At 47.9% G+C, this 18,707-nt stretch overlaps 1 protein-coding gene across 1 annotated transcript in view; it reads right to left on the bottom strand.

Moving 5' to 3' along the window:
- Positions 1-18,707, bottom strand: part of ablim2 (actin binding LIM protein family, member 2) — a 502,624-nt gene that overhangs the window by 384,585 nt on the left and 99,332 nt on the right. Inside the window, exon 2 of the mRNA XM_041204527.1 lies at positions 7,602-7,745. Coding sequence (XP_041060461.1) covers positions 7,602-7,745 — 144 coding nt within the window. The remainder of the gene's footprint in view (positions 1-7,601; positions 7,746-18,707) is intronic.

Here is an 18,707-nt window from a genome sequence, read left to right as displayed (position 1 = left end):
ATCACATCCTGATTATTACAGTGCAATGTTGTATTCAGCCTGTTCATGAACTAAATCTACCTTTTCTCTCTTAAATCAGCAGCAAGTCCAGACGGCCCACCAGAGCTAACATAAGCCCCAGCCCTCAGGCCACCTCAGAGGAGGATGATGAGGATCCATTTGAAGAACACCCATCACTGAATTCACCTGCACCCTCCACCTGCGCAGAGACACAAATCCCACTGGGTCACAAATCTAGATTAGGCTCAGGGTCACACTCTGGGGAACACCTCGCTGACAGTCTCCGCAGCAATTGGAGTGATCGACAGCACAGGTCTCTGACACTCAGAGGATTGTTGAAAAACAGGCACCCGCTGAGTCCGAGTCAGATGATGAGCCTCTGGAAATAGCCACCGTAAACATGCTGGAGATGCAACGACAGGTGGCGTAAAATCAGGCAGAGTTGTGAGAGGCAGTCAACAGACTAGAATGAAGGATGGAGGAATCCGTCTGCATTCTGTCTGGTGTCATGGCTCCGACATTCGAGCATCTCAAGTCTCCAGGGGAAGGGTGACAGCTGTCTTGGAGACCTTGGTCTAGCAGGTTCTGCTGGATTTGTGCACAGTTCTGCACTTTATCACTCTGGGAATTGGTGGGATCCATCTGTGGCTAGGTGAGAAGGGGACACCTTGACCTCACTCCTTGTGCCCCATCTCTTCAAGGCGTCAGGTAGGAGCCCTAAGGCACCCACGGAGGAGGACAATCAGCGCACATGTCAGGGTCATCCACCCAGGTGATTCCGAGAGTGTCCAGCCGATCCCAATCCCCTCTGCCTGTTACCCCATCACCTCTAGCTTCACAGGCCGAGGATGGTGCACTTGCCTGACAGCAGGAGGCCCAAAGCAGGTCGGGGTCTTCTAGGCCTCCACCCTCCAGGCCTTGGCCCTCCAGAGGACACCTGCCAAAGTCATCACAGACAATGGGGCATAACATTCAACATGCTTCCTCTACCTCTGCTGCGGATGTCGGGGATGCATCAAGACATAGCAGTAGGGTTGGAAAAATTTAAAAACGTTGATCTTACTATAGGGGCATTGATATTCACGCATTGTATATATAATTCATCTTTGTAAATACATTTGTTGCTCATCACAATGGTCTTATCATTTGAATACTTCATGTATATGCCTCTGTGTGCCCTCTTCTTGTGAGAGTGATCCAAGCTCTCACTCCATGAATGGCTGCCTTTGTGAGCCTCAGTTTCATGTGATGTTTCACAGGCTCACGTTAGACACTCACCCCTTGTGTAATGTCAGGGAGATGTGTCCAGCTCTTTCCTGAAAGTGTCTGCACTTTGAGTGTAGAACTTTTATTCCTCATAAGACACCATGGAGTTATGTGTGCTCAAGTGCCTTGGAGGGTTACCAGTAATGGTGTCCCATCGACAATGAGCTGTCTTCATAGCTTGTGCCAAAGCATAAGACCCGCAGCCATGATGCACATTTCTATCGCAGCGTGAAGTGTCTCATTCAGGTGGCCAAAGATGCATCAAATCCAGCAGACATAAGGTTTGCCCTGGAGAGCTGCCTTCCACTTCCCAGAGCGGCTACATGTAGCTTTTGCTGCTGACCTTTCCAAAGAGTAGGGCCTTGTGACACATGAGGGTTGCAGGTCCAAGATCACATGCAGACCTTGCTCTCAATGTCATTGCTTGTAAAGACTTTTCTGAGTAATGACATGGCACTAAGGGACAGGAGATATATGCTCAGTTTCCCTTGTATGGGCCTTACTCCTGGTGGAACCTTGTAGCTATCAGTGTAACACTGGCATGTCTTCCATGTCATGCTGCTTTGAGGGAATTATTATGTGGAAGCTGAACTTCATCACCCTCTTCAAGTTCCTGCCCTTCCAGGTACTCATAGCCTTAGGAGTGAGTTCTCAGCCTCCTCCATGTCTAGCTCTGGCAAGTGATCTCCCCTTTGAAGTGCCAGGTTGTGCAGGGCACAACAGACCATGATTATGTGGGACACCCTCTGTAGAGAGCACTGCAGAGCCCCACCTGAGCAGTCCAAACATCGGAAGTGCACCTGCAGGATGCCAATGGTCTGCTCTAAGATGGATCATGTCTCACACATGTGTTATACCTCTCCTCCGAAGCATTTTGAGGATGATGCACAGGTGTCATGAGCTATCTTTTCAGTGGGTACCCCTTATCAACCAGTAACCAACCCTGCAAGCACTGCAGCCCCTAGAAAATCTGAGGCACCTGGGAGTGGCTCAGGATGTAGGAGTCTTGGGAACTCCCAGGGTACCTTGCGCAAACGTGGATGATGTGCTTCTGATGGTCGGACACCAGTTGAACGTTCAGGTAGTGGAACCCTTTCGTGTTAATGAACACCAGGAGCTGCTGCCATGGAGCTCTCAAAGCCACGTTTGTACAATCGATCGCACCCTGCACTCCAGGGAAGCCTGAGACAGTTGCAAGTCCCAGAAACCTAGCAGCCTGGCTAGCTTTATCGAGTATGAACTTCACATAATGATGTGCCTTACTGTTGAGGACTGAGAGCTGCCACATAGGTCACCTGGGGATCCTTGGAATAATCCACTTGTAAAAAAATTGCGTGGCGGTGACCTTTAGGGGCACTGGCAGAGGATGACCTCCCAGTCCACATGGCATCAGATCCTCCCACAAAATGTGGCAGATATGAGCCACCACACCTCTTGACGAGATAGATGTGCGTGGCACTGTCTCTTGCTCATCTCCAAATAGGAAAGGCGTCCTCAGTATACCCTTGGTCATGCCAAACTCCTTCGGGATGCGTCTGACTTCCTCATCCTCTGGTTCCTCTCGGGTCTCCCATGGACCAAGATCCTCAGGCTGGGGCTCTTCTTGAATTGGCACCGAGCCCTTCTTCTCCTCAATCAGAGCACTACCATCAGGAGCACAGCACTGAGCGCAGCCTCTATCCTGCAATCATCTTCCTTCCTGTGTGAGGAGAGATCCAACACATCTCAATCCCATTAAGGTTGGAAAGGCTTCAGCACATCCATGTTATGTTCACTCTCACTGAAGGCACTCACATGATATCTGATTTAGTATACAGATGATGCTAAACTTGCACTTTTGGTCCTTGAAACATGACAACTGGACAATGTACTTTACAGGGTTTCAGTGATCATCTTGCAGATATCCAGCAGCTGTGTTCCATTAATGGTTGGCTGCATCTTCCCATTTCGCATTCCTCTCTTTAAATGCTCACATTGATCACCTTGACTCTTGCAGTCTCACATTAAAGCACACCATATGTCAGTGATCCCAAGTCTGCATTCTCAGTAAAGTGCTCATCAGTCCTATCAGGTAAGACTTCACCTCCATGTTGGGAATCTAAGAAGTATAAGTGTGCCCCCTACAAGGGCCCGAGTCCAGCTGTGGGCTCCTCCCACACTTCCTGAGGCCCCTCCCGTGGAGACTTTTTTCCAGTTTCAACTTTAAGCTGCGTCATGACTTTGGGGTCACAAGATGCTGGTGCTGCATTTCTATTTCCAGACCAGCTTCGACCCTCCCGCCCCTTGTTACCATTTGTGTCCCCCTGATCATCCTAAAACCTACGATGTGCAGGTAGAACTCCCTCCGGTTATTCTCTAGCTTCCACCAGTAACCCTGGATCCCATTGTTATTGTTGTGGACATGCCTCCCCCGCTGAGCCCATCAATGTTGGTGTTCCCGTGCCCTATGTGGACCTCACCTTTCCCCATCTTGAGGCTGTGTACACAGTGAGATACAGAGGCGAGCCCCACCCCCCCACCCAAAAGAGCTTTAAGTACCCCTCCATTTCTTACCTTTTCCCCATTTACAGGCTGCAGATGCCTCCCCTGACCATGACCATCTCATCTGCAGCCCAGTACTGAGACAGACGCCGACTGTGAGACTATGACCACGCACTGCACACCAAGCTGTGCCTGATCCCCATTAAGCACACTGGTCTTGACCCTCCCTGGAGCAGGACAAGGACGTATGTGCTATGCGTAGCCCTGTAGCATGGCCAGCGAAGCCCTAGGCTGTCTTTAATCTCTTAACCCAACCTTCTGGCCTCAGTCCCTGGACTATGACTGTCTGACTATGACTGCCTGTCACTCAGCTCCATGGTTCCTTCAAGACTGACCACAACTACCGTCTCCCACCCCCCTGGCCCCTGCCATGAGTCACTGTACAGCCCTTCCCTCTTGTGCCACACTAACCACCCCACTCGCACCCCCACTCTAGAGTCCATGTTCATCCCCTCCCATTCCGACCCACACCCACTTTTGTGCCTGCGTTCTAGTCTTCCATGTCAGGCTCCAGCTTTCCCAAACCCAATGCTCCCTCTGCCTGCCTTCATTTCCCAAACCCCTCACCCCCCGCCCACCCAGCCAACCCTCCCATGCACCCTTCACCTCATGCCTCTGTCATTTCCCACCACCGCCCCCCCAAACAACCCCCAACCACTCAAACCCCCCCACCAACCCCAGTCACTATGCTAGTCTCTGTTTTAGAGTGCAGTCCTGCCTGAAACCCGAGGCACAACATGAGTGCTCTCTTCCAGGAGAAGTATAGCAACCACCGTTAGCAGCCCTACTCCACACCCGAGGCATCCACCATACCCACCATGAACAGCCCTACTGTACAGCTCAGGCACCCACTGTGAGCTGCCCTAGTATAAGCCTGAGATATCCATCATGAGGAGCCCAACAAGACACCCCCACCAGTCTGGCCTAACACTGCAGCTTTGGCATCGCTGACAACCCAGGGCAGCGCTGTTGCAGTTGGACTTTGAATGTTGCACTCACCTCACCTCACAAGTGAAGTGATGGAGGACAGCTGCATGCCACTTATATCCAGTGATGATTCAGACCGGTCTAATTCCTTACTGGTGTGGCAGTAATTGGGAGGGTTTGAATTTTTAATGAGTATTCAAAACATGCTAATACATGCAGATGGGGTTCCCAACATGGATCCACAGGAAATCTAATCCGCAATCAGCCCACCATGAAAGTGGTGAGGGGAAAATTCCAACTTGTTTTCCTGCTGGCAGAAATCTGACTTTTGGCCTCTCTCCAAATTTTCTGCTCCCACCCGCCACGAAACCCGTCACTGGTGGGACTGGAAAACTCCATCCATGATATTATTTACACAACTTTCACACTGATTTATTTTATTTTTCATTCTATGATTACTTATATTGCAGCTTTAACTTCAAATATTTTGGATGTTCTAGGTATTTAATATTGATACTAGTGTGTGATGATATATTCTCAGAGCAAGCAGCTTATTCTGGGAACTCACTAACGCAAGTAATCAATGTGAACAGGATTTTGCTGCATCAATCTATAGAAGAAGACGATAAGCACTGCACATTTCTATTTTATATTCACTGTGAATTTAGTCCACTTTCTTAAAATCATTTCAACTGTTAAAGCTATCCTCAGAAAAAGAACAAATGTGACCAAAATATGACTTCAGCAACAACTTATCTCTATGTAGCACATTTACCATAACAAAACATTCCAAGGCAACTTCACAGGGGCATTATAAAACGTCAAGCCACATAAGGAGATATTAAGTCAGATGGCCCAACACTTAGTCAAAGAGGTAGGTTTTAAGGAGTGTGTTAATGGAGGAAAGTAAGAGAGGCAAAGAGGTTTAGAGGGAGTTCCAGATCTTAGGGCCTAGGCAGATGAAGGTGCAGCAAGCAAAGGTGGAGTGATTAAAATCAGGGGTACATGAGACTAAAATCAGATAAGCGCAGATATCTCAGAGGGTTGTGTGGCTGAAGGAGATTAAGAGATAGGGAGGAGGCGGCCCCATGGAGGGATTTTAAAACAAGGATGAAATTTTTTTAAATGAGGCATTGTTAGACTGGGCACCAGTGTAGGTCAGTGGATAAGGGACGATGGATAAATGGGACTTGGTATGAGTTAGGATAAGGGCTGCTGATTTTCGGATGACCTCAAGTTTACAGAGAGTAGGATATGGGAGACTAGCCAGGAATGCATTGAAATAGCCAGGTTTAGAAGTAACAAAGGCAACAAATGAGGGTTTCAGCAGCAGATGAGCTGTAGCGAGGGCAAAATTGGACAATGTTACAAGGAAATTGGTGTCCTTGGTAATGGCACGAATCTGTGATCTGTAGCTCATCTTGGGGTCAAATGAGACATCAAGGTAGCCAACGGTCTGGTTTAGTGTCAGATAGTTCCCAGAATGAGGGATGGATTCAGGAGCTCAGGAACCAAGTTTTTAGCTGGAACTGAAAAAAAATGGTTTTAGTCTTCCCAATATTTAATTGGAAAGAAATCCTACTCTTCCAGTACTGCATGTCAGATAAATGGTCTGATAAGTTAGCAATAGTGGAGGAGTCAGGAGAGGTGGTAGTGAGGTAGAGTTGGATGTTGTCAGCACACGTGAAAACTAACATATTTTTGGATGATGTCACTGAGGGATGATATGTAGGTGAGAAATAGGAGAGCAATCTAGGATAGATCCTTTGGGAACACCAGAGTTAATGGTGTGGGAACCAGAGATGCCATTGCAAGGGATATTCTGGTTGTGATTAGATAGATAAGAAAAGAACAGGTCCACCCAAATGGGCAACAGTGGAGAGACATGAGAGGATAGTGCAGCCAAATGTTTAAAAGGCTACACACAGGTTGAGGAAGTTGAAAGTTTACCTTTGTCATAGTAATACAGAATGTCATTTTGATTTTGATAAGAGCTGTTTCGGTCATCTGACAAGAGTGGAAACCTGATTGGAGGGATACTAACATGGAGTTCTGGGAAAGATGGATATGGATTTGGAAAGTGAGAACAAGTTCAAGGACTTTGGAGAGTAAAGGGAGGTTGGAAATGGGGTGGTAGTTTTTAAGGTCAGTGGGTCACGGGTTGGTTTTTTGAGATGGGGGTGATGACGGTGGAGTGAGACAACGCCTGAACTCAGAAATACGGTAACAATATTGGCTAACATGGGGACCAGGAGAGGAAAGTGGGTGGTCAGCAGTTTACTGGGAATAAGGTTGAGGGAGCAGAAGGTGAGTCTCATGGACAAGATGAGCTCAGAGAGTGTATGAGATGAGACAGGGGAGAAATTTGAGAAAACTGTGAGTTCAAGGGAAGGGCAGGGATGAGCTTTACAGGAAGCTTGGCCAAGTGGATTAGTGGAAGGGAGGAACATGGCAAAGGCAGTTGATTGGATGGTTTTGATCTTGGCAACAAAGAAATCCAAGAGCTCCTCGCACTTATTATCCGAGGTGAGGTGCAGGGGATAGAGGAGAGGGGTTTAAGAAGATAGTTTGCGTAAGAGAAAAGAAGCCAAGAGTTAATTTGCATTCCAAGATGATCCTGGAATAGTGAGCAGTTTTAGCAGATGAGAGCAGGACCCATAGTGCTTTAAGTGGTACAGCCAGATCTGCCAGTAGTGGTGAAACCAGTTGTCCATCATATCATTTCAAGAAATCAACACAAATTGATCTGAATTTTTAATTTAGTTTAGGTAGAATGAAGGCTTTAACAAATCAAAACTTACAAAATAACTGGTATTAAATGGATACCCAAAATGAAAATGCATCAGATCAAGGAAGAACAAAATTACCTTTACAAGTGAAACAATTGATGTGGAAGAACTTGTTCTGCACCCGCAGGGCCTCTCCTTTACAGGGCTTTCCACACTTATGACAAAGGACCCCAACACCAGATGGCTTTCCCAAGGGACTGTGCATAGCCATGTGCTGTGACACTGCAAAAAGCAAAAAAACGAATCAGGCAACAGTTATTTCTCAGCAATGCCCAATGGGAGGGCAATGGGCCCACAAGATGACTACATTTTTATTTCAAAGTTTAGTTAAAATACTCAGGTGAATAAATCAGAAACAATTTAATGATACAATGAAATAGTTTATCAGGCTGTACGGCAGGCAGTGTGGCGTCCAGTAATTACCAATGACAAAACAAGCATTGCAACCTATTTTAGCAAGTTACTCTAAGTATACAGATAAACATTATGTTTCACATACAACAACATCGTAGCCTACTTCCATTGCATTTGATCGCAAATTATTTGGCTCCAGTGACATTGCGCTCAAGAAGAGGATAAGTACTGCACATTTCGTTTTTATATCCACTCTGAATACAGTGCATTTTCCTAAAATCATTTCAATTGTTGATTCTTTCTTGAAAACAAAAAATCTGGCAGAATTTTGCCCTCGGCGGGAAGCTGACCGCCGCCTGTGGTTGGGGCTGGACAGCGATTCCACGCTGGCAGGCCAATTAATGCCCACCCAGCATGAAACGTGACTCCTCACTGGGCCGAGTGGGGGTGGAGGCCTGTCAGCCGCCAGGCCCAACGGCCTGGTGGCCGATTTAAAGATGGCCTAGGCAGCCCAGAGGGGCTGCCAAGGAAGGACGTCTATCTACTGCTGCAAGGATGAAGTCCAGAGTGTCAGCAAACGGCAGGCGGGAGGGCAGGTTGGGGGGGCACTTGGCCCCCCTAATTTTCCAACAAGTGCCTCGCTGTCCTTCTGGAGGAGGTGACTGCCAGAAGGGACACCCTTGTCCCAGAGATGGCAGGAAGAGGTTACCACACCCCACCAAGAGGGCATGGGAGGAGTTGACATACCGGGTGAGCAGCCACGATGTGATGCGGTACAGCAGGGTGCAGTGCTGGATGCGCTTCAATGACCTTCTGCGCTCAGGATAGGTGAGTACGATGTTGGCATGAGTCAGTGTGTTCAATTGTTTTGAGCTGGCCATCCCTCCATGAAGCTCAGGGATGTTAGAGTCTGAGTGCTAACTGTCAATCACGCCAAGGGGTTGAGTCCTGGCTGCTTTGACTGAGTGCCTTGCGCCTCGAGGGCCATGACTTGGATCTGCCCTGCAAGGTGCTCCTCAGCTGGGGTTGGCCAGGCTGCAATGGCACTGCAGGTAGAGAGTGGACTAATCAAAGCTCCTCTGTCCTTTCGGGAGAAGACATCCCATAAAAATATTGAGAGGTGGCAGACTGGCGGAGGATCCCTACATCTCCTCATCCTCTCCCGCTATGAGCAGGAGGACTAGGAGCTCGACAGGCCCCATGCACCTCGGTCAAGCAGCTGCAGTGAGGCTGGGTTGTCAGACGAAGCCAAGGGTGCAGTGCACTGAGGTGAGAATTTCGGCTTGTGCAACCATACTAGTGCAGTCTCTTCATTGATGTGAGCCTCGAATTTGGATTCCTCATTGATCATTGAAAGACCATGGCACTATGATGCAGATCTCCCTTGTCACATCAGGGTGCCTGACATGCACAGTGACAGTGTCATGACTTTAATGACATGTCCTTCTTCTCCCTTTTAGGTTCACCAGCAGGCGTTCACTCTCCAGATCCTGAAAGGTCACCCCGACACCGAAGGACCGCCATGCTTCCCACGCACCTGCGTCCCACCCGCTCTCTGAAGCAGGCACCTGCACAGGTATCAGCACCTTGATGGGCATTAGTTCGGCAGATAGTATCTCGGTGCACATTGGCAAGGGCACTTCACACTCACTTGAGGTGCAGGCAGAGGCAGAGAGTGCCAAGGGCGCCAGCAGTCTGAGGGCACTTGGGGACCAGGATGATACTCCAAGGCTGATGATTAGCCTCTGGAGTCGTCTATTAGACAGCAGGTGCTGGACATCCAGTGGAGAATCTGGTGGTTATCCAAGGGGGTATGCGTGCCATGTTCTCTGTTGTGGAGGAGTTCCTGTAGAGTGTGAGCACTGCGTTGACCCTCATGGCTGAGCGCAATGCCTCCTCCATGAAGAAATTGGCAACTCTCATGGAGAGGCTGCTCCAGGAACAGAATCAGGGGTCCTGGGGTTGTGCTCGGATCTGCAAGCCCTCACACAGGCACTGATCTCAGCTGGTCAGTGTCCGTATGTGAGATGGATGGGGCACCCAGTATCCAAGTTAGGTGCCCATCCATCAGTGGTGAGCAGGAAGGTCCACAGCGACCTCACGTTGGTGCATGAGCTGCTTGTCATCTCTGCGGACTCATCTCAGGGTGCTCTGGATGACGGCAGCAGCTCCTCTGCCCCTTTTCCAGTGACCATCACACCTGATGAGGTTGTGGTGATTGGGGAGATGCCAGCCATGGAACTGGCTGCTCCCTCCCAGGCAGGGCCAACACGGGCTTCACTGGCGAGAGGACAACCGCCAAGGTCATCAACACCAACCGGACAGCAGAGTCAGCAGGCTGTCTCCAATGCCAGTGCCAGCGAGGGGGGAACACCTAGACGTAGCACCCATAAATGTAAATTTAAAGCACCTTAAGCACAAGCTGGACTCCTCACGGGTGATCTTTTGTTCCCCCACGTTTTTTCTTTTTTAATGGTGTGACTACCAACACCGGTTTCTTTCTGTTCAAGACTATTTGGGTTCAAAAATACAATTAAGTTTGCTTTTCTGTTATTGGACTGGGTATGTTTCATTTATTTCGTGGGTGTAGGTAGGCCAGTATGTAATGCTGGACATGAATAACTTGAACCTTTATTGCACAGGCACTGTGTATATCTTGGGGCCAAAGGAAAGGGTCATTTCTGCAATCCAGGATGGTGGCAGCAGCCCTGGCATGAGATGGTAGTTCTTACTTGGAAGCCTAGCTGAAGAAGCATTGAATCAAGGTGTCCCTGGTGTCCCTCCCTACTTGGAGGTTACCGAGGTCTTGCTCCTCGCCCTCAGTGTTCTCCTCACCATGCTCCTCTTCTGACTCACTACTGGACTCATTCTCTGTGGCCTATGCAGCGGCATCAATATTCTCTTCCTCCACTGAGTCCCCCCTGGGAAGTGCAGCATGCAACTGCTATGAGTGACACCCACTCTGGGGGGTACTGCAGTGCACCCCCTGAACGGTCCAGGCATCGGAAGCGTATTTAGAGTAGGCCTATGGTTCTCACTACCGCAGCCCTTGTGGAGCCTGAACATTTAGTGAGTGGAATCCTTTCCTGTTTATGTACTGGAGTGCCTGTTGCCAGGGAGCTTTGATAGCCACATGGGTGCGCTCAATAGCAGCCTGCACTTGTGAAAATCTGGCAATCTCAGCAAAGCCCAGTGCTCTAGCCTGCTGGCTCTCTTAGTATCTGGCGAAGTGCACATAATTGGGGGCCTTTGCAAATAGGGTGTCTGTCACCTCCTGTATGCATTTGTGCATTGAAGCTTGGGAGATCCCACACAGGTCACTAGTGGAGCCCTGGAAGTGTAGGTCAGTGGAGTGGTAACTTTCAGACTCACTGACAATGGATGGATATGGTGCCAGTTTCTGCAGAATGTGGCAAAGGTGAGTCACCAGATCCCTGGACATGCAGAGGTGGAGGCATCGGTCACACTGTCTCTTGCTCATCAGTAGATGAGACCAAAGGCATACAAACCTTGCATATCTTGAGTGCCGCTTAGGCACCACATATCCTTCAGCCTCATCCTCTGTATCTGGAGGGGGCCCTGTTGCCCCTTTCTCTTGAGGGATTAGATGCTCCCTCTGGTGAGCCTGATGCCACAATTGCAATAGTCTCCATCTTCTCTCATGCCTGTAGCTGAGAATGTAGGCAGCAATACATCCAGCCTCCATCTTCCTAAAGGTTTCCTCTCTGTGGCATTAATGAGAAAAAAAATGAAGCAGCATGAGCCTCCAAAGCTCCAATTTCTGTATACTTCTACTGTGTGACTGTAGGTTCAAGGGCTTGGATCCAATTACGGCACCTATTCGATACTGAAATCCTGGCAGTGCAAGGAATGCTTGATGGTACACCTTCCCACCCCCCTGTGCAGTGCACCAGTTTTCAAAATGGCCCTCAGAGCCCTCACCAGCTGAGCTATTCCTCAGATTAATTCCTCTTAATCATCTACAGCCTACCCTGACTGTGAGTGTGCCAACCATGGCCCATTATTGAGCCAGAAAGCCGCCAGACTGAGGCAACCATTACAATGACCATGCCCTGCACATAACTGCTGGGCACGAATGACATTTTACTTACATACCCCCTCCTCCCTTGTCTAGGCCAGGGACAATCCTTGCAAGGACATTACTGTAAAGTTAAGCACCTCGTCACTTTGCCATTTTCCAATTCTACACCCAGCGCACTTATGACCCTCTCTGAGACTCTTCCCCATTCTGGCCCAAAGGACACTTCCAACCCTCACCCCCATAGTCTTGTGTCAAAATGCCTCCTTTGCTACTTTTGGCCTCTTTCCCTTGGAGGCCTTGCCCTAGCTGCAGACCCTTCCACAACCTCTGTCCACTTTTGCCCCCTTCTCTGTGGAGGCCTTGCGCCCTTCAGACCCTTCTACAGCACCCCCGCCTTACCGCTGATCTGGTAGGTAGAGCCTTTCCTGTACAACTCCCCTGAGAGGAATGTGGTGCTGCCTGTGAAGCCTGGTGCTGAGCCAAGGTGCCATGAGCATAGCATGATGAAAGGTAGACTAATAAACCTCAAAGTCATGAGTGAGCTGCTGATCATATTCAAATGGTCTTCCCAACATTGACAGAGCACGTTTCCCAACGCACATCAAAGCTGGAGCAGACAATAGGACCTGCCAATGTAAAACAGATATTTAGGCTCTCGCGATATTTTCCAATCCCACCCGCCATGACACCCACCGTGGGTGGGAGTGGAAAATCCTGGCCTTTGGACTAAAATAAGTGAGGTATGCCCTATTAGAGAGAGACTGCACATTCCATATTGTGGTATATTCCTTATTATTCATCTAAGCTGCAAATAATTTCATCATCTTCTCTGGGTCCTTTCATGACTTAAGAGTCCAATGTGAGATCAGCATGGACAACCACAGAATTGGCAGTTCATCACAGTTCATAATCAAATAAACACTCAGGAATTTGATTATAGTGGACGTAGGATGTGTGCTACTGCCCTCATTCTCTCGGATGCTTTAGCATGATCCCAGAGGCAAGGAGGATGCAAGATGTTTAGGTAGCTTGTCAGCTAGAATGGATGGCCGGCACAAGGTGTTTCTCTGTTTTCACCTGTGCCACAGTCTACACTGCATTACCATTGTGTCAAATCCATTGAAAGTACCAAATATTTGGAGGTGTCATCTTCCATAAAACAATAGTCTGGGTTTCGCCCTTTCAACATTTGTCCCTCTGCTGTAAGGTAGAGGTTAACAGGATTCAGCACAAGGAGTGGATAGGAATTGAAATGAGAGGCTGTAGATCCAGGGAGAACATCCAACCACAGATCAGCTTCTTTTTGGCTAATGATGCATTATTAGTTAGGACCCATATAGTAAACAAGATGAGAGTCACCTCATAATTTTTGAACTGCGGACAATTCAGGTGGAGCAAGACAGGAACTCTATTTTATCAGTAGCTTGCTTTGGAGACTATTAAGCTTGCAGACAGATTTTCATGCATAAGTAAAATAATATTTACCTAGACAAGGGATTGAATGTTAAGTGAATTTATTTGTTTCTCTAAATTTGTTGGCAGTGCCAAATCATACACAGTGTTAGATTTGATAGAAGTCAGATCTCCCACATAAGATACAGCACTGATAGAGGTTTTCCAAGGACATCAGTGAACCAAGTAAGTTTTTAACAACAATGTCAGCTTCATGGTCACTTTTACTGAGATCATCATCAGATTTATTTTTAATCTGAATTTAAATTCACAAATTAACATTGTGGGATTTGAACTCACGTTGTCTGGATTATTTGTCCAGGCCCTGGGATTACTACTCCAGGAACACATCCACTACTCTGCCAGTTTTCATGTTTATCCTGCCAAACAATGCGTCAGTGATTTGTCTGTGTTCCTGCAAATTAGCTGTTATTGTTGATGTCTCCCGTGGTAGCTCAGAATGAGCAAGGGCTGTCATGACTTTAACCACCATTGTCTGTAGGACAAAGCTCCAGCTGATGTGTGAATCGATCACTTCTACCCTGGTGAAATACAATCTGTGAAGACAATTTTCATTGGACCGCTTTGATGAAAGGTCATTGACCTGAAACATTGGTCAAGATGTTTCAGTCCCACCCATGGCGGGAATCGTCGCAGGTGAGAGAGAAAATTTGATGAACTAGTCAAAGGTCCATTGGGGCATGAATTTCCAGTCCGCAGCAATTCTTTTTTATTCATTCATGGGATGTGGGCTTCGGTGGCTGGGCCAGCATTTATTGCCCATCCCTAATTGCCCTTGAAAAGGTGGTGGTGAGCTGCCTTCTTTAACTGCTGTAGTCCATGTGGTGTAGTTACACCCACAGCACTGTTAGGAAGGGAGTTCCAGGATTTTGACCCAGCGACAGTGAAGGAGCAGCGATATAGTTCCAAGTCAGGATGGTGAGTGACTTCCAGGTGATGGTGTTCCCATCTATTTCCTGACCTTGTCCTTCTAGGTGGGATTGGTTGTGGATTTGGAAAGTGCTGTCTAAGGAGCCTTGGTGAATTCCTGCAGTGCATCTTGTAGATGGTACGCACAGCTGCTACTGGGCACCGGTGGTGGAGGGAGTGAATGTTTGTGCATGTGGTGCCAATCAAGTGGACTGCTTTGTCCTGGACAGTATCCAGGCCATTGACTCTGTTTCTTTCACCGCAGATGCTGCCTGACCTGTTGAGTATTTCCAACATTTTCTGTTTTTAATTCATTGGACTTTCCTGGGTAGATGTATCTGGGTCAGCAATTGTGGCGACAATGGCAAAAGTGAGTGCAGGCAGTCTGCCTTTGGCGTAATTGAACCTGCCTCCCATATCTCTCTTTTCAGCATTAACATCTTGGAAATAATTCAGAAAGAAATACCCCAAGGAATTCTCTTATACAGATTTTAAACTGTAGTAATCAAAAATCTCACCATATCAAACCAGAGGGAAAAAATTGAAGAAGCCCTCGATCCTGCATTCAGGAGGAAATGCAGAAAAGCTCATCTGTTAAAACTCAAATGTTTAAGTCCACAATCAGTAATGTTCCTGAGAAAAATCAAATTTATTTTAAGAAGCTACTTGCTGTCAGGCCAGAATATGCATGAACTTCATTTATGCACTGTTTAAGGATGCAAAGCCCTGGCTAAAAGAAAAATCAGGGAGTTATGCTATCATTCACCATGTAATTAGAATCTATTTTAATATAGAAATGAAATTCTCACACATTTTGTGCAAGAGTGCTTTAGATCAGCCAGAAGGATTTGCTATGCATGAATAGGATGAGGATCAGCAAAAGATATTCCTGGCCTTCACTCATACATTCTGCATCAGAGGGCTACACCTTTTTACTGGAAAATGAGGATGAAATCCTCTCAACCCGCTCCAATCACTACAATGGCCTGAATTTTTAGCTCTTCGGGCAAGCGCAATCAACGGGACAGGAAGTGGATGTGAAACCTACTCCTGCTTGCAATCTGTACCTGAAAGCAATCATGCGCTTGCTGGCCAATTAACAGGCAGCCAGCATGAAATATGCACTGGGAGAAGGCCAGTGTTGCCAATGGGGTCGGTGGGGGGTGGTTTGGTGAGGGAAGAGGGCAGGCACCTGAATCTGTTCAGCTGCGGGCAAGGGATCTTCATGCATCTGAGGAAGAACTGTGGGACAGAGTGGTGTGCGACTTTAAAGGTCAGTTTATTCTGAAGTCTGAAAGCAAGGAGGAAAGTGTGCCTGGAAGATAGCCAGCAGCCATGGCAAAAGGACTAGAAATGGCCAAAGCAATTCAGCACCCCCGCTTCTCAGATGCCTGCCTGCGGGTATTAATAAATGCTGTCAGTGATTGATGGGAGATATTGCTGTCCTAAATTGACAAGAGAAGGCCTCCACACTTCAGGGAGAAAGTCTGGCCAGAGATGGCATCACTACTCAGCAGCCAGGGGGTTGACCGAACTACCTGGATGGAGTGCCAAAAGAGGATCAATGACCTTCTCTGCTCTGTCAGGGTAAGTATTAAGGTCCCAATGACCCTTGAATTAACATGTATGTGTGGGCTTTGTTGGAGTTAGCAGGTGTGAAGCCGTGAGCTTAAGTTAGCACTTCTTCCTGTGCTCTTAAAGAATGCCTGGGACCAGATAGAAATGCAGGCATGTATGGAAGGGGGAAGTCCACACAATGTGCTGGGCGCTTTAACCAGCAATACTGGGGGGAGGATGAAATCTTTGGGCATATAGAGGGAGGATTCCTGAAAGCACTATTGTCCATAGAGGAGAAGAGGAGTCACAATGCTCGGGTGTGGAGCCGAACTGGTGGTGGAGTACCGAATCTGGTGTTGCTAACTCAATGGAGCAGCGGATTCTGTAGATGGCGTGTGAGCATGAAGCGAGATCCAATGTTCGTGGAGAGGCACGGGTTTCAGAGGAGGATAAGAGTGAAGTGGACACAGAAGAGATCGGAGGAGCGTGTGAGAAATGGAGGGAAATGGGTATAAAACTGACAGGTGAATTGCACTAATCCTTTATGTTTGTCCATTCAGAATTCTTTGCTTAGCCAGATTACCAATTTCACAGTCTAGTAGAATGCATCTACTCTGAATCTTAAATAGATACTCAAATATGTTTTTCCTCCCTCAGATGGAACATCCTCAAGACCACCAAGTGGCCTGGAAGACCTTCCATTGACATCAGACGCTGATGAACAGCCCAACGCACTTGCATCACATCCTCTCTTTGCACCTTACACCACATATAGGCACTCTGGTGGGTTTGAACGCTCCAGGACAGATGGTAGAGCACACTGAGGAAAGCACGTCACACTTGCTGGAGGAGCTAATGGAGACAAAGTAGAAGGACTCTGGTATTGGGGGATTTCTGGAGACCAGGACAATTCTGAGCCCCAAGTAGATGATGAGCCTCTGGAATTGTCTATTAGATGGCAAATGCTGGATGTCCAGTGGGATGCATATGGAGATCTGGCAGAGATTTTTGAGGGTCTGCATGCTATGGTATCTGTAATGGAGGAGTCCATGCGGAAAATGAGAACTGTCTTGACCCTCAGCTCTGAATGCACAGCATCTTCCACAGAGACAGTGGCGACTGTCATGGAGCAGCAGCTCCAGGAACTCAATCAGAGTTCCTGGGATTGCATTCAGACCTGCAAGCCCACACACTGGTAGTGACCTCAGCAGGGCATTGCCAGTGTGACAGATGGATGAGGCACCTAGTGACTCTGCTAGCTGCTCATCCTCTACGGTGAGCAGGGAGGTACAGCAAACCTCATGTTGATGACCTGCAGCTCCATCCATCTGGAGGCTCTTCTCAGGGCACTCCTGGTGAATGCAGCAGCTCCTCCGCCCCTCTGCCAGTCAATGTTGCCTCTGAGGAAACCACAACAACTGAGGAGTGCCCAGCCATGGCGCTGGACTTCCCCACCCAGGGCCCTGCTGGCCAGAGGACAGCCGCCAAAGTCATCAAGGCCGATGTGGCATCAGAGTCAGCAGCCTGCTTTCCATATAGCTACCGGTGAGGGGAAACACCTATACATAGCACTTTTAAGAAGAAATTTAAATTGTTATAATCATAGAAGGATTTTCACGGGTGAATTCTCATTGTCACTTGTGTCACATTGTATATAGCTGCCACAGATCATTATTAAAATGTGACCTCAGGTCAAATGGCCTTATGGTGCTTTATGTGATAGTCAGATAGGAGGCCTGCAACTCTATGCAAGACATTGATTGGGCTGGATAGTGTATTTCAGAAGGAGGGACAAGAGAAGACTGTACCAGGAAGGTCTCTTGAGCTCTGAGCAGTAAAGTGACTGTTTCTTCACAATGATTTGGATTCCTGACTTTGGTGGCCTACTGGAAACTCCTTTGAATCAAAGCCTCCCTGGTGTCCCTGGCTCCGAAAAGCTGCCTCATTGCTGGATCATCTTAATGACCCTGTGGCTGAGCAGGTTCTTCCTCAGAGTTAGCATTAGATTCTTCCTCACCAGCATCCAGAGGCACATTGCAATCTTCACCCTTCATCTGATCTCCCCTTGAGAGAGCTAGATTGTGAAGGGCACAGCAAACAACTACTATAAGGGACACGTGGTTCCGGAGGGTGTTGGAGAAGTCTTCCTGAGCGAAACTGAACTGGACTAGCCATATAAATACTGTGGCTAGAAGAGCAGGTCAGAGGCTAGGAATCATGCGGCGAATAGCCCATCTCCTGATTCCCCAAAGTCTGTCCACCATCTACAAGGCACAAGTCAGGAATGTGATGGAATACTGTCCATTTGCCTGGATGAGTGCAGCTCTAGCAACACAAGAAGCTTGACACACTCCAAGACAAAGCAGTCCATTTGATTGGCACCACATCCACGAACATCCACTCCCTCCACCATTAACGCACAGTAGCAGCAATGTATACCATCTACAAGATGCACTGCAGGAATTCACCAAGGTTCCTTCGACAGCACCTTCCAAACCCATGACCGCTACCATCTAGAAGGATAAGGGCAGCAGATAGATGAGAACACCACCACCTGGAAGTTCCTCTCCAAGCCACTCACCATCCTGACTTGGAAATATATTGCTGTTCCTTCACTTTCGCTGAGGGTCAAAATCATGGAGCTCCTTTCCTAACAGCAATGTGGGTGCATCTACACCACATGGACTGCAGCAGTTCAAGAAGGCAGCTCACCACCACCTTCTCAAGGGCAACTAGGGATGGGCAATAAATGCTGGCCCAGCCAACGAAGCCCACATCCTGTGAATGAATTAAAAAAAATGGTCCAGACAGCAAAACCTCATTTTCAGGAGGCCAACTGTCCTCTCAAT

The sequence above is a fragment of the Carcharodon carcharias genome, chromosome 1, assembly GCF_017639515.1.
Source record: "Carcharodon carcharias isolate sCarCar2 chromosome 1, sCarCar2.pri, whole genome shotgun sequence".
NCBI classification, from domain to species: Eukaryota; Metazoa; Chordata; class Chondrichthyes; order Lamniformes; family Lamnidae; genus Carcharodon; species Carcharodon carcharias.
Note: the sequence above shows the minus strand (reverse complement) of the source record. Positions and strands in the feature narration are given on the sequence as shown.